Genomic DNA, 13,933 nt, shown 5'->3' with positions numbered 1-13,933 from the left:
TCCCAACACTTCTTTAAAAATTGAAGTTTACGAACTTACCTCCTCGATGCCGAGGGATCTGTGGATAAAGACAAGCAAGCCATGCTCTTGGGAAAACACCAGGGAGAGGTGCAGCGCTGCAGGGACACAAACCAGCCGTGAGGCGGCTGCTGCCCTGCCCCGCCAGGCAGGCAGCCCTCACCCCGGCCACAAGGGCGCCTGAACGCCAGGGACAGGTCCTGCCCACGGGCCATGACAAGCACGGGTCCCATGGGTTTTTTCTGGTGACAAGCATTGGTTCCATGCTTGTCACCAGAAAAAAACTCAACCTGACGCTCGTCACCAGACAACGGGACACACACACGGCGGGCGCTCCCGGCGTCCCATGGACTCGGGCCCAGGCCTGCCCCTGCCCCGGGCCGAGGGAAGGCCAAATGCGGCCGGCAGGCGGACAGGGGCGAGCGCCAACGGGCGTTTACCAGGTGAATGGTTTATCTGGAGCAAGAGCCCCGTCTCTCCCCCGAAATCAACCTGTCATCTCACGCCAGCAGCCCTCAAGTGTCGTGCTGAGTGAAGAACTGAGGGAGAGCAGAGCCGCCCCACAAGCCCTCCCCAAGCTGATCAGTTGCTGTTTTAAAGCCACCAGCGAGGCCACGGCCGCCCCAGAGCCCCGCTCAGAGCCCCTGAGACGCCCCCGTGCCCGTCCCCATCCCCCGCGGCCGGGCCGGGCCCGAAGGCGCACCCTGAGCGTCGCTCTCCAGGCTGGTGAGGCAGGTCTCCCCCAGGCTGCGGAGCAGGCTGTAGCCGTGCAGGGCTGCGCCAGCTGCATCGCCGGGCTGCAGGCAGCGGTGCAGCTGGTGCAGGTACTCCTGCACGCCGGCCATGCCGCCCCGGACAGACCGCGCAAACACCCGCGCGGGGGGGGGGGTGGGGGTGGGGGGAAAGGGGGCAGGCGGAAGCGGGAGCAAAGGACCCGCCCCCGGCCGGATCCAACACAGCCAGCCGGGGAGGGGGGGGGGGGGGCAAGGGACACACAGACACAGACAGAGAGACACAGACACGCGCTACGGCGTCAGGACTGGTGAACTCGGACGGAGGGGAAACGCGGGTAGACATCGGCCAGACCATTCCGAGCGGAGGGAGGCGCCACGGGCGGTAGCAGGGAAAAGGGTTCGGGGTTATCTTCACGTTTTTCGCCGCAGGGTCAGCTCAGGACCCGCACATACAGTAGTAGTCCCGACACCCCCTCCTCGCGCGGAGAATGGGCTGCTCCGACTTCCTCCCGCCTCCCAGCCACACCGCAGGACACTTTTTGCCTCGAAATTGGGTCGGATGCGAGCGGTTCCATTCTCGGCTGGGGGGTGCGGCGATGTGCCATTGCTGAGGACAGGCTCCGTCTCGTAGCACAAGGAGTACCCTGCAGTATACTCCTGTCCCTACTGTGACAGGCCGAGCAAGCTGCGACCCTCGCTTCGGCGGCCTGGAGGGTTCATCTTATTTCTCCTTTCCGCATCCCCCCCCCTTCAGCTTCAATTGGGCACTCCCACTGCGATCGCGCCTACCCATTGGTCAGAAAGCCCGCGAGAGCGCGCGCAGGCGGCTGGTTTGGCGCGGAGTTGGTTGGGGTCGTTGGGGTAGGTGCGCGCTCACGTGCGTGAGGCGAGGGCACGAAACCCGCCCGTGTGGGCCCAGGGCTCGGCCGGTGGCGGGGCGCCCGCATCCCGCCTTCCTCTCACCGACCCCCGGAGGTAGGATCGCCGCGGGAGCCGGAGCAGCACCATGTCGTCGCCCGCCTCCACCCCCAGCCGCCGCCGCGGGAAGCGCGGCCGGGGCAGCAACCCCCCGACTCGTAAGTGCTGCGGTGGGAAGGGGCCGGCCCGGGGGCAGGCGGCCGGAGCCCGAGCTGGAGCCGGAGCTAACCTGCGGCTCACTGGCAGCGGGGGGGGGATGTGCGGGCTGCCCGGTGGGCTCAGCTGCGCCGTCTCTGCCCTGGGGCCGTTCTCTGGCCGCCGCTCCCTCGGCCCGCCCCGGGCGGTGGCGGACGGCTCGAACGCCGGCTCTGCTTGTGTCTTGCAGCGCAAGATGCTCGGTCTCCTCCTTCGCAGAAGCGCAGGACAGAGGACTCCACCTCCACTGGAGAGCTGCAACCCCTGCCCACCTCCCCGGCTGCCGACGCGCGGAGCCCCGGCGCCGCCGAGGCTCTCTTCTCCAGCCCCCCGCAGTTCCGCCATTCCGGTACGTGCGGGCGGGGCTGCTGGGCCGCCGGCCGGCGGGGGGGCGCCCGGCTGGGGAGCGCTGCAGGGCCAGAAATGAGCCTTGTCCCGAGTTTCTCATTCGAATTGCGCATAGTGAGCAGCATGGGAGCGTGGTCGGCGTCAGGGTGCAGGTCTGCTGGCGAAACTTCACGTTATGGTGGGAGTATTGCCGGGGGCTGTACCTGACCCTTTTATGTTTATCTGGGAAGAATACAGTAAGTCAATAAAACTATTAACGCAGGAAGAATTATTAGATTGCCATAAAAAGCCTTAGTTGTTTCTGTAGGTAGGACTGGTTTTACTTACAGTAGATGGTCCTTGTTGTGTTACTCGTTTTACAGCCCCAGAAAGACTGAAAAATGTGTCTCATCGGTAATGCTGCATGTTCACCTTTTATGCCAGAACACCAACGTAGTTTTAAAATGCAGTGTTGCTTTAAGGTTTTATAATGAAGCTTTACTAGAACTTGGGATCTTTCAGTAGAGATGTTAACGCAAAAAAGAAGTTGCAGGTAGACTTGCAACATATTTATTGGCTTTGTTTTGTTTTAACAAAACAGTGGAATTTGATGGATGCTATTCTTTTTATGATGGTAGAGTTGAAAGAATGATGAGACAAACACAGAGGCCGAATTTTAGACTGCTCTAGATGTAAAATGTTTTGGTAATCATAATAAACCTTGTTGGTTTTTTTTAAATAGCTATTCCTCTTGACTTTGACATCAGTTCACCTCTGACATACGGCACACCCAGCTCCCGGGTAGAGAGTACGCCACGAAGTGGTGTACAAGGAACTCCAGTTAGGCAGAGGCCAGATCTCGGCTCTGCCCGTAAAGCCAGACAAGTTGATTTACACTCAGATGGGGTAGGTGGATGTCTCTGATCTTGTATCTGACAACTTCTTTTAAAATAATTATGCATATTTACATGTTTAATTTGTTTCTGCACAGCCAGCTGAGGATATGGTAGCAACTGACAGATCTCTTGGACAAAAGCTTGTTATTTGGGGAACAGATGTTAATGTAGCCACATGCAAAGAAAAATTCCAGGTAGGTTAACAACTACATTTTTTCCTTTTTATTTTTTAAGTGAAAAGTTAGTTTGATTTAAACAAATATTAGTTGAATCTGATACAAAGTACGTGTTCCTACCATGAAATTCTGCTCATCTTTCCCATCTGTCTCCCTGTACCTCTAATATTCAGAGATTTCTTCAGCTGTTTATTGATCCACTGGCTAAAGAGGATGAAGACATTGGCTTGGATCTTAACAAGCCACGCTATATGCAGCGACTTGAAGAGGTACTTGTAACACAGCAAAATCTAACTTTTTTCTTTTTGTCTTACATGCTGTTGAAAGCTAAAGATGTCCTTTCAAATATCTTGCAGATTAATATGGTTGGGGAACCATTCCTGAATGTAAACTGTGACCACCTCAGATCATTTGATGAAAATCTTTACAGGCAACTGATTTGCTATCCTCAGGTGAAGTACTACTGCACTTGTTTTCTGACTTTTAAGGGGCCCTTTCATATTTCTGTCTTTTAATGTGTTTGTTGAAATGCAGTGCGTACTTTGTATGTTTCTGTAAATTTGTGTTCAGTGTAATCTCTGTGACTTCTTTGTTTTACTTAATATAAAATGTGTTGTTTCATAGTAGTTGATAAGAGATATTACAGTGGGTACCTCATGCATGCAGAATAAGCTGGTAAACTGCAGTGTTTGGAGTCTTGCGCTTTTTTTTTCTTTGCCATACTCAACTGAATAAATCTGATCTAAACAGCAAGTTTTCTGTTATGTAGGAAGAAGCTTAGCTGACATAACTTTTAGTCATTCCTGGCTGATCAGCAGCACATCAAATGCTTTATGCCAAAATATTTCATTCTATGATTTTTTAATTAATTTATTTATTATTTGTAGGCTGAACTGTTTCTAATTACTTTATACAGGAAGTTATTCCAACATTTGACATGGCTGCCAATGAGATCTTTTTTGATCATTACCCCGATTCGATATTAGAACATCAAATTCAAGTAAGGCCATATAATGCACTGAAGACTAGGAATATGAGAAGTCTAAACCCAGAAGGTAAACTTTGATTACCATGTTATAAATCCTTAAGATTATTTTCTATAAACTTAATGTTAACATAGAATTACACGAAGACTGTATAAAACTGTACTTATGGTCTATCCAGACCAATGTGTTTCATTTGTGTAAGTCTGTTTCAGAAGGCAATGCTTTAGAGCCCAAATGCAGAATAATTTATCCATAAAATAAATCTTTCTTGGCATCAGCTACTCATGTTCTTAGTTCTGCGAGTGTGAAGGATTTTTTTTTTGCAGAAATACTCCCATAAACTAGAGTATCTGTACTACGCATTTATGATTCTTTGCTTTGTCATAGACAAAATACTAGTACCTGACTGAATGTCTACCTCCCACCTAAAAGCTAATGTAATACGAAGTTTTGAAGGCTATTTTAAAACTTACGAGTATGAAGTCATAACATGAGTCTCTACGTTTTTTAGATATTGATCAGCTTATCACCATCAGCGGTATGGTCATCAGAAGCTCCCAGTTAATTCCTGAGATGCAGGAAGCATTCTTTAAATGCCAGGTTTGCGCTTTCACCACCAGAGTAGAAATTGATCGTGGCAGGATTGCTGAACCATCAGTATGCAAGAATTGTAACACAATGCACAGTATGGCGCTGATTCACAATCGATCTATGTTCTCTGACAAACAGATGGTACGTTGTGCTTAGGTGGTGGTTAAAATTAATCAGTTCCTAGTTTTTGCTGCACCGTGTCCCTAATACCAACAGCATTGATGTATGTGTCTTGGTACTGAATGCTTTCAAAAGGGGAAAGTGAAAATGGATGAAACAACTTAGCAAAAGCGTAAGTCTACTTTAGAGAAGAAATGCATTAAAGGGGTGAAATGATGTATGCATTTTAATGTTTCCGTATGGAAGCCCCTTTATATATAGTATGTCCACTTCTCTCTGGACTAGATGAGTCTTGGCTGTAACAGCATTTTAGCCATATCAGTAGCAACCAGCAGAATTCTCATTTTCATTATAACTTTTTGCTAGTAATCATTTTGCTGTTTGGGTGGGGGTATTGTGTTACTGAGCAGTGCTCCCCGATTCAAAATTATTCTGAAGACCATGCTAATACAGGATTCTGTTGTATGTTCTGTGGAAAGCTTTGCTTTTTTGAAACTAAAACTTACATGTTTTTGCTAGATCAAACTTCAGGAGTCTCCTGAAGATATGCCAGCTGGACAGACGCCACATACGGTTGCGCTGTTTGCTCACAATGACCTTGTTGATAAAGTCCAGCCAGGTGATAGAGTTAATGTCACAGGTAAAATTTCGTCGTGAGTATTTGCATCCTCCTTTTTCACAGATCTTAACTGTCTATAAAGGGACCTGATGGGATGCACCTGCAAATGCTGAGGGAGCTGGCCACTGTCTTTGCAAGCCCACTCGGTTATCTTTGAAAGGTCACGGTGACTGGTAAAGATACTGTTAAGAAAGCCAAAGTCACTCCTAGGGCAAGGAGGAGACTTGGGAAACTACAGGCCAGTCAACCTCATCGTGACCTCTAGGAAGGTGATAGAGCCAATAATCCTGGAAACCATTTTTAAGTCTGTGAAGGACAAGAAGAAGGTGATTGGGCATAGTCGGCATGGATTTAGTGGGTAACAATCTTGTACTAATGAGATGACTGGAACAGTGGATGTTCTCTATCTTGACTTCAGCAAGGCTTTCATCACTGTTTCCCATAACATCCTCATAAGACAAACTGGTGATGTATGGCTTACATAAGTGGTCAGTGAGATGGATTTAAAACTGGCAGAACTGCTGGGCTCAAAGCATTATAGTCGGTAGCACAAAGTCCATCTGGAGGCCAGTCAGCATGGGTGTACCCCAGGGGTCAATACTGGGCCAGATACTGTTGTGGATATCCTCACTAATGGCCTGGATGGTGGGACAGAGGGCACCCTCAGCAGACTTGCAGACAAAAGCAAAATGGGAAGGACAAAGTGCTTGGTAAGACCATGTGAGCGTGGTGCCAACAGCTTCCAGGGCTGCATTATGCTGCCAGCAGGTCAAGGGAGGTGATCCTTCTCTATTCGGCAGTAGTGAGGCCACATTTGGAGTACTGTGTCCAGCTCTGGGTTCTCGCGGTACAAGGGAGATGTGAACATGCTGGAGTGAATTCAGCAAAGGGTCATCATGATAAATGGAGTCAGTCATATACAGAAAGTTTGAGGAAGCTGTGACTGCTCAGCCTGGAGAAGAGATGTCTCAGGGGATTCTTACAAATGTGTTTATAAATACCCAGTTTGGTGGTTGGTGTGGTGGTGGTGTGAAGAAAACAGCCAGACTCTTCTCAGTCGTGCCTGTTGGCAGGCAGTAGGCACAAGTTGAAATGCAGGCAATTAAACATAAGAACTTTTTTACTATTTGGGTGGTCAAGCCCCAGCACAGGTTGCCTAGAGAGGCTGTGTGGAGTGTCCATCCTTAGAGACGTTAAACACCTGACTGGACACAGCCTTTAGCAACCTGTTCTGGTTGATTCCAGTTTGAGCCCATGGTTGGACTAGACAACATCCAGATCATCTGACCTTGATGATTCAGTCATTCTGAGAATGTATGTGTGGAAGAGGCAATATCTTAAATATGCTGTGAGGAGAGTGTTAACATAAAAGTTAGATCTGTGATACTGCAACCACGTGTTATAAACCACTTTGCTTTTAAAACAACTGCTGTGCTGCTAGCTGTTATAATGCATTAGAACTGATCTGTTAAACTTGGCATTTTTAAAAGGGGAAAATGTTGACTTTAGACATCAGAGCAGGACTTTCAAAAGCATTAAGCCTTAATTATTTTCAAAAATGCTTAAGCGTTTTCCTTGTTGAGAACACTTGTGACAGAATGTTAAACATGTACATAGCTGCAAAAATAAGGTCTAGATTGACTTCTATGTGACTTGTACTGGGAAACCAAGTGACTGAAGTATTTTAAAAAACTTTGCTTTTAAAGGGAACATGTAAAATTTTCAGGTTTTCAAATTACTATGTTTCTTAATATCTAATACTGTGATTAAAAATTGGATTTAGGTATCTACAGGGCAGTCCCCATTCGAGTTAATCCAAGGGTCAGCAATGTGAAATCCGTCTACAAGACCCACATTGATGTCATACACTATCGCAAGACAGATTCAAAACGCTTGCACGGTGTTGATGAGGAAACAGAGCAAAAAATCTTCACAGAAGAACGTGTGGAACTTCTGAAAGAGCTTTCTAAAAAAAAAGACATATATGAGAGACTTTCTTCAGCATTGGCCCCAAGTATCTATGAGCATGAAGATATCAAAAAGGTGAGAAAAAGTCTGTATTTCTCTTGTAAGACATGTATTTATATGCAAGTAGCTTTGTATTTATTGTTACAAAAATGACCTGAGGCTTCAGAATTCAAAAAACTGTATCCTGAGCAGCCTTAAAATGCCATGGTCTTGTCAGGATGCAGTTGGTTGTAAGTATATCCTAATTCTTTTCACAGCATTAAGGAGTGCTAATTAAGAGGAAGGAGATTGGTAAGGTAGGAAAGCAGCAGAACCGAGAAGACTTAATTGCAGGATGCATCTTGGACATTTCTCAAATGTTCAGATTAGTGGTGATCCAAGAATAGTAAATAGCTATACCATAGGAAGTAATTGATTGAAAAGAGGCATCCACAAGACAACAGTAGCTTTAAAATGGCATTCGGTCGGCTCTCACTTGTGGGATGTCAAAACAATTACTTACATGTATCCAAGAAGGGACTGTTCCAACAAAATGTTGACCTGAGGTACTACAACTTCATTGTTGCAGAAACTGCAGTCAGTAGTGGATCTCAAGGTGATGTCAGACACCAAACAATCCTCTTCAAGTATACTCCTTTTGTTTTTAATTTATCAATTTATGTATTATCATAGTTGACAGGTTTCTGAAATGGCTAGAAGTTGAATTCAAAGCCACACAATGATTTCCCACTGAAATGGAAATATGATAATGACTGTTTCCTTTATTGTTACCTCCTCACCACACTAACAAGGCACATCATGTCTAATGGAATCATGTTAAATGGAAATACGGTAATGACTGTTGCCTTTGTTACCTCCTTACCACACTAACAAGGCACATGATGTCTAGTGAGGAGCTAAAGCAAGCTAGGGACCTTTCATCAAAGGAGGTTGCTCAGGTTCTGACCAAAATCTGTTTTCAACATAAAAAAGTTTCTATCTTTAATACTTGAAAGTCCTTGAAACCCATGTGCATTGGAGCGCCAGTACTCTATATTTGAGACCTCGAGGAAAATAAAATGGGGCAGGTCATACTACTTGTAACTACAGAACAGGTTTTACTGATCTCTGCAAGTTTTTCCAAGTGAAAAGAGAACAGAACTAATACAAAATAGCTCACCCCATGCCTCTGCAACGTTTTTGTGCTGTAAGAAATTGTGCAGAGGCTTTACATGAAGTAGTGTACAGTTTTCCTTGCTGTTTTCAGCTGTCATTGTCATGGACTGTCACTTCTTTTCATTGACTTTCTAGCATATATATGCTGTTAGAGGAAAAAAATATAAAAAGAATACTGGGAAATGATGAATTTAATAATTTAGCAAATTTGAAAATGAAAAAATCCTCCTTGATAATTCTGGCTGATAAAATTACAAGCAAGTATTTATACTGATTATTCCAGTACTTTCAACATACCGGAATTTAGTTACTTTTATTTCTCTACTACCACTGCAAGCATAGGCTTTAATTAGGAAATAAGAAGGCGAAAGTGTTGGTAAAGTCTGATGAAATAAGTTCTTTACTTGCCCATAAAGAGGAAGTTTAAGGTCTCTTACTTAAGTAATGCTGTGAATCCAGTAAAGCAGTTTTCTTGAAAAGAAAATTATACTTGATTGGTCTTGACTACAAAGCTGATAAAAATGGCACTTTTCTAATGATACAAAAGAGGTAATAGTAGAACTTTGGGCCTAGATTAAACATAGCCTTAGAGGAAACAGTAGTCTATTTTGGCTTTCCTATTCTCAGCAGAATTTGTTATCAAAAGTTTGATTATGTAGGTTTTGGAATAGATTTGGAATTAATCTAATTACAGACTTTTAATTGGAACCTAAGTTTGTAGGATCTAGCAGTTTAACTCTGTGAACCCTTTTACAACTTAGAAAAAGTTTCAAGTGTTTTCTTTCATGTCTGAGTTCTATTAATTTTAGCAGTGTTTCTGTTCAACAGCTGGATTTGCTCTGTTAGTTATACGAGAGGTGATGTTTTGATTTCTAAATAGAATTATTTTTATAGGGTATTCTGCTTCAGCTTTTTGGGGGATCAAGAAAGGATTTTACTCACACAGGAAGAGGCAATTTTCGTGCCGAGATCAACATTCTTCTCTGCGGAGATCCTGGTACTAGTAAATCACAGCTGCTCCAGTATGTGTATAACCTGGTTCCTCGAGGCCAGTATACATCTGGCAAAGGCTCAAGTGCAGTTGGTCTTACTGCATACGTGATGAAGGATCCAGAAACACGACAACTGGTTCTTCAGACAGGTGCTCTAGTACTTAGTGACAACGGCATTTGCTGCATTGATGAGTTTGATAAAATGAATGAGAGCACAAGATCAGTACTACATGAAGTAATGGAACAACAGACTCTCTCCATTGCAAAGGTAGGCATCTGTTTAACGCCATGGTCTTTCCACTAAGTGTGACACGTGCTAGGCAGCTGAAACCAAAAAGTTACCAGAACAAACGATGACACTTATCTGTTCTGGTCAGTGGATCTGTCCTAGATTATGTAAAAACTCATTTACAAAAGAATACAGCTTTTGTAGCAAACTAGTGTTTCCAGATGCTTTTGTTCTTGCTTTAAAAGGCTTTTGCAATGCAGGTTTTTTATTACAGACCCCATTTAATAACACTGGCGATCTCATAACGCTGGGGGGAAAAAAGATTTGGTGGCACATAGTTGCAGCTGGTTTCAGAAGTGTTTTTCATTTGTATAGGCTGGAATTATTTGCCAATTGAACGCTCGTACATCTATCCTAGCAGCAGCTAACCCTATAGAATCACAGTGGAATCCAAAAAAGACTACCATTGAAAACATTCAGCTTCCTCATACGCTCTTGTCAAGGTACTGAACTGTTGCTTGCATGTCTCATTTTTATGAGATGTCGTACTTCATTTTGTGAAAATGGTTATAGTAGAACGGAACAATTGTGTTCTTTGTAGCATAATGGAAAACTTCTATAGCGTTTTAAATGCTGTTCCTATAGTTTCTATGTGAGCAGATAACTGCCTTTTGGTATTTACACGCTGATCTTAAAGAGAAAATGTGATGAGATCTGTATAATCTATTTACTTCTATATTGTTGTTTTTCTGTTGTTTCACAATAATCTCTTAGAAAAGAGTTGTTCTGAAATTTCTACTATGGGTACTGGTAACTTCAACAAAAACTCAGGATGTTTTTCTTAGCTCCGTAAAACTTTTGAAGTGAGATATTGATGATCAGGGAATTTGCAGAAGTGGTGGTAGAATCTGAAGATGGGTGTCAGCTTCATGTTGTTCTGTAAAGTTCAGCTGTGGAGGTGGCAATGCGAGCCCTTTGGGCAACAGCTATTAGAGCAACGTTTGGTGTCTGCTGATAGTTTAATTTTCTGTGTCCTGCAGTTGCATTTTGTTAGGAATTCTCACAACTGTAAATCTGAAGTACGCTAGTGGTATACTGGATATTCTGAGACCACTTACAGCTTAGATTTTAATTAAGAGCTGCTTAATTTAGCCACTTAGTGACAAATAGTACCTTAGTACAGGTCTACAGAATGAAACTAGGCTTGAGCAGCATCTCAATTCCACCATTTATTGCATTATGAAAATACAGGATTGGCTGACTAAAAATGTATTATTCATATCTGCCTACAGTTGAGTGTAGTTTAATATCTTGTTTGTAAAATTATAAACCAGTTCCTTCAGGGTTAAATTGCAAGTGGTTTTTTTTATGTATTTATACATAGATTTATTTACTTATGGTTTTTATATGCATAAAATAACTATATAGGTATGTACCCTGTTTGCTGCTGCCTTCCAGGGCAGTTTCTTTAGCAGCAAGTTTGTTCTGTGTATTTGATATGGTGCGGTCGTGTGGGGTGGGTGGCGTTCTTTGGGGTTCGCTTGTCCTGTCTCCCATCTTGTCCCTGCCCCCCAAAGCAAAAACTGTCAGTCTTCAACATGGGATCTGATTTTCACAGAATGTTATCTCTTTCAGTTTAAAGTCCATAGAATTAAAGCAAATCCACTTTGCTGTTTTGTACTTTGCAAATTCTAGAAGAATTATCTTTTGAGTTTAATAAAGCAACTCCTTCCAGTAGGAATTAACCAGAGGAGTTATTTGACTATTACCTGTTAAGTCAAAACGCCTAAAGCAAACTACTTTCAATGGCAAAAAAGTATACACACTAATACCAGATTCTTACCCTATTCAGATTTGACTTGATCTTTTTGATGTTGGATCCACGTGATGAAGCTTATGACAGACGTCTCGCTCGCCATTTGGTTTCACTGTACTACCAAAGTGAAGAAAAGATGGAGGAGGAATACATGGATATGGCAGTATTGAGGGATTACATTGCGTATGCTCGTGGTTACGTAAATCCCAGGTTAAGTGAAGAAGCAAGCCAAGCCCTTATTGAGGTAAAGGAATTGCTGTTAAGAATGTTCAGAGTCCTTCCTGACTTGTCAAAAATGGCAAAATCCCCTAGTATGTATGCTTTCTATCTACATACAATTTTCTGTAACATCTTTCCTAAAAATTGCCAGCATTTAAAAGGAAAGAGGGATCAGTATAGAAGTCATTCCACATTCTCTAATCTTTAGTTTTCAGATGTGTTCATTTGGTTCCATCACATAAAGAGCGTAAAATTCTACTGAAACAAAAGCAAACGTATTATCACAGACACGAGCCCTATTATGTAAGACTAGCCCTACGTTTGTGAAGTGATTCAAAACTTCATTCATTGTCATGGCTTAATTACTTTATAACTCAAAGAAGTATATGTGATGTAGTTATCCTTCATTGCAGAAGAATTGTGAAGGAATGCGAGCAGAAATACAGTATTTGGAATGGCTTGCCAGAATTGCTCATATTCTGAAATGAGAGGTGAGGGATGAGGGGGACTCTGAAAACAGTGAATATAACAGTATTTACTGAAATACTTAATGACACTCCTTTTCAGGCATACGTGGACATGAGAAAGATTGGTAGTGGCAGGGGAATGGTTTCTGCATACCCTCGACAACTTGAGTCTCTGATCCGTCTGGCAGAAGCACATGCTAAAGTACGCTTTTCTGAGAAAGTTGAAACAGTTGATGTAGAAGAAGCAAAACGCCTCCATCGGGAAGCACTGAAACAATCTGCTACTGATCCAAGGACCGGAATTGTGGACATATCCATTCTCACTACAGGTTTGTGGTTTTGTAGCGTTAAAAGTTCAGATGCTATTGAGTTTTTGGAACTTTTAAATGTAACTTAGAACCTGTCCTCCTTATTGATTTCTAAAAGGTATTTTCTTTCCTTTTAAAAGGAATGAGTGCAACAGCTCGTAAGCGGAAAGAGGAGCTGGCTCAAGCCTTAAGGAAGCTTATCCAGTCGAAGGTTAAATCACCAGCTTTGAAGTACCAACAGCTTTTTGATGATCTGCGAGCAGAGTCTGATACAGTAAGTTTCCTGCTTTGTTTTTACATTTTAATTAATTTTTAAAAGCATGGTGTTTTTCCAAAGGAGTATTTCTGTCCTCCAATCACGTTATGGAGGGAAAGAGAGACATTAACTTTTTCTGATGCTGTGACCAGAAAGTCAGTTCTACAACAGATAAATGAGCTGAATCTTTACTGTACTTTAGTTTATTCTAGCTTCTGAAATAGCAAGCTCACCTTCAGGGTTCCAGGCCACATTTCAAATTGCCAAAAGAACAAACTGTTAAAAAACCTGTTAAGAAAATTGGTAGGAGGTAAGGAATTTTTACTGCTTTTCAGGTGTTCCTCCCCCAATCTTTACTTGATTTACTTCTCTTTAAGGCTATCACAAAGGAAATGTTTGAAGAAGCGCTTCGTGCTTTGGCTGATGATGACTTCTTAACTGTGACTGGAAAAACTGTTAGACTGCTGTAAGTTAGCTTTTCCTTGCAAGCCAAACTTTTACTTTGCTTTACTAAGAGATAGCATCAGTCTGCAAGATCTTTCAGATTTTGGACTATTGTTTCTGTGACAAGTGTAGCCTTTCCTTGCCAACCAATTGTCATGGCTTTACTTTGCCTTACAATATTGCTAGTTTGCCAGATTTTCAAGATTTGGGGCTATCATTTGCTATCATAAGTGTAGCATCGATTAAATGGCGCTCCTGTCAGCACAAGATATTATGCTGGACCTAAAAATCCTCATTTGAGTAATGCTATTTACATTGTAGCTAAATGTAATTACTCCTATGTCAAGTGTTGTGTTTTTATGAGTTTTTGTAGGACACATTAACAATGTTTTATGTTTTTCAAATTGAATTGTAAAAATTCATCTTAAATTACTTTTTAGGAAATGCAATTTTAGTAGTAGTATTATTGTAATCTGAAATAAAGTTATTTGACTTAAAA

At 43.0% G+C, this 13,933-nt stretch overlaps 2 protein-coding genes across 3 annotated transcripts in view; one reads left to right on the top strand and one right to left on the bottom strand.

The window, feature by feature from the left end:
• Positions 1–904, bottom strand: part of PRKDC (protein kinase, DNA-activated, catalytic subunit) — an 81,600-nt gene extending 80,696 nt beyond the window's left edge. For both annotated transcript variants that reach the window (XM_080381459.1, XM_080381460.1), the window contains exons 1-2: positions 722–904; positions 40–116 (exon numbers count right to left, since the gene is read on the bottom strand). In XM_080381459.1, coding sequence (XP_080237585.1) covers positions 40–116; positions 722–863 — 219 coding nt within the window. In that variant the 5' untranslated portion in view covers positions 864–904. The remainder of the gene's footprint in view (positions 1–39; positions 117–721) is intronic.
• A 127-nt stretch (positions 905–1,031) lies between these two features.
• On the top strand, positions 1,032–13,638 carry MCM4 (minichromosome maintenance complex component 4). Its single transcript, XM_080381475.1, has 16 exons — positions 1,032–1,828; positions 2,056–2,214; positions 2,935–3,098; positions 3,184–3,282; positions 3,438–3,533; positions 3,621–3,716; positions 4,181–4,319; positions 4,762–4,982; positions 5,481–5,601; positions 7,364–7,623; positions 9,598–9,963; positions 10,300–10,427; positions 11,777–11,984; positions 12,527–12,755; positions 12,875–13,008; positions 13,368–13,638. The coding sequence occupies exons 1-16, from the start codon at positions 1,759–1,761 to the stop codon at positions 13,458–13,460; spliced, it is 2,583 nt and encodes an 860-aa protein (XP_080237601.1). The 5' UTR covers positions 1,032–1,758; the 3' UTR covers positions 13,461–13,638.
• The last annotated feature ends 295 nt before the right edge of the window (positions 13,639–13,933 follow it).

This window comes from Falco punctatus (genome assembly GCF_963210335.1).
Source record: "Falco punctatus genome assembly, chromosome: 3".
NCBI classification, from domain to species: Eukaryota; Metazoa; Chordata; class Aves; order Falconiformes; family Falconidae; genus Falco; species Falco punctatus.
Note: the sequence above shows the minus strand (reverse complement) of the source record. Positions and strands in the feature narration are given on the sequence as shown.

Coding starts and splice junctions, on each gene's coding strand:
- MCM4 (XM_080381475.1), top strand. CDS start 1,759: ATGTCGTCGCCCGCCTCCACCCCCAGCCGCCGCCGCGGGAAGCGCGGC. Junction 2,215..2,934: donor CCCGCAGTTCCGCCATTCCG/GTACGTGCGGGC, acceptor TTTTTTAAATAG/CTATTCCTCTTGACTTTGAC. Junction 11,985..12,526: donor CAAGCCAAGCCCTTATTGAG/GTAAAGGAATTG, acceptor ACTCCTTTTCAG/GCATACGTGGACATGAGAAA.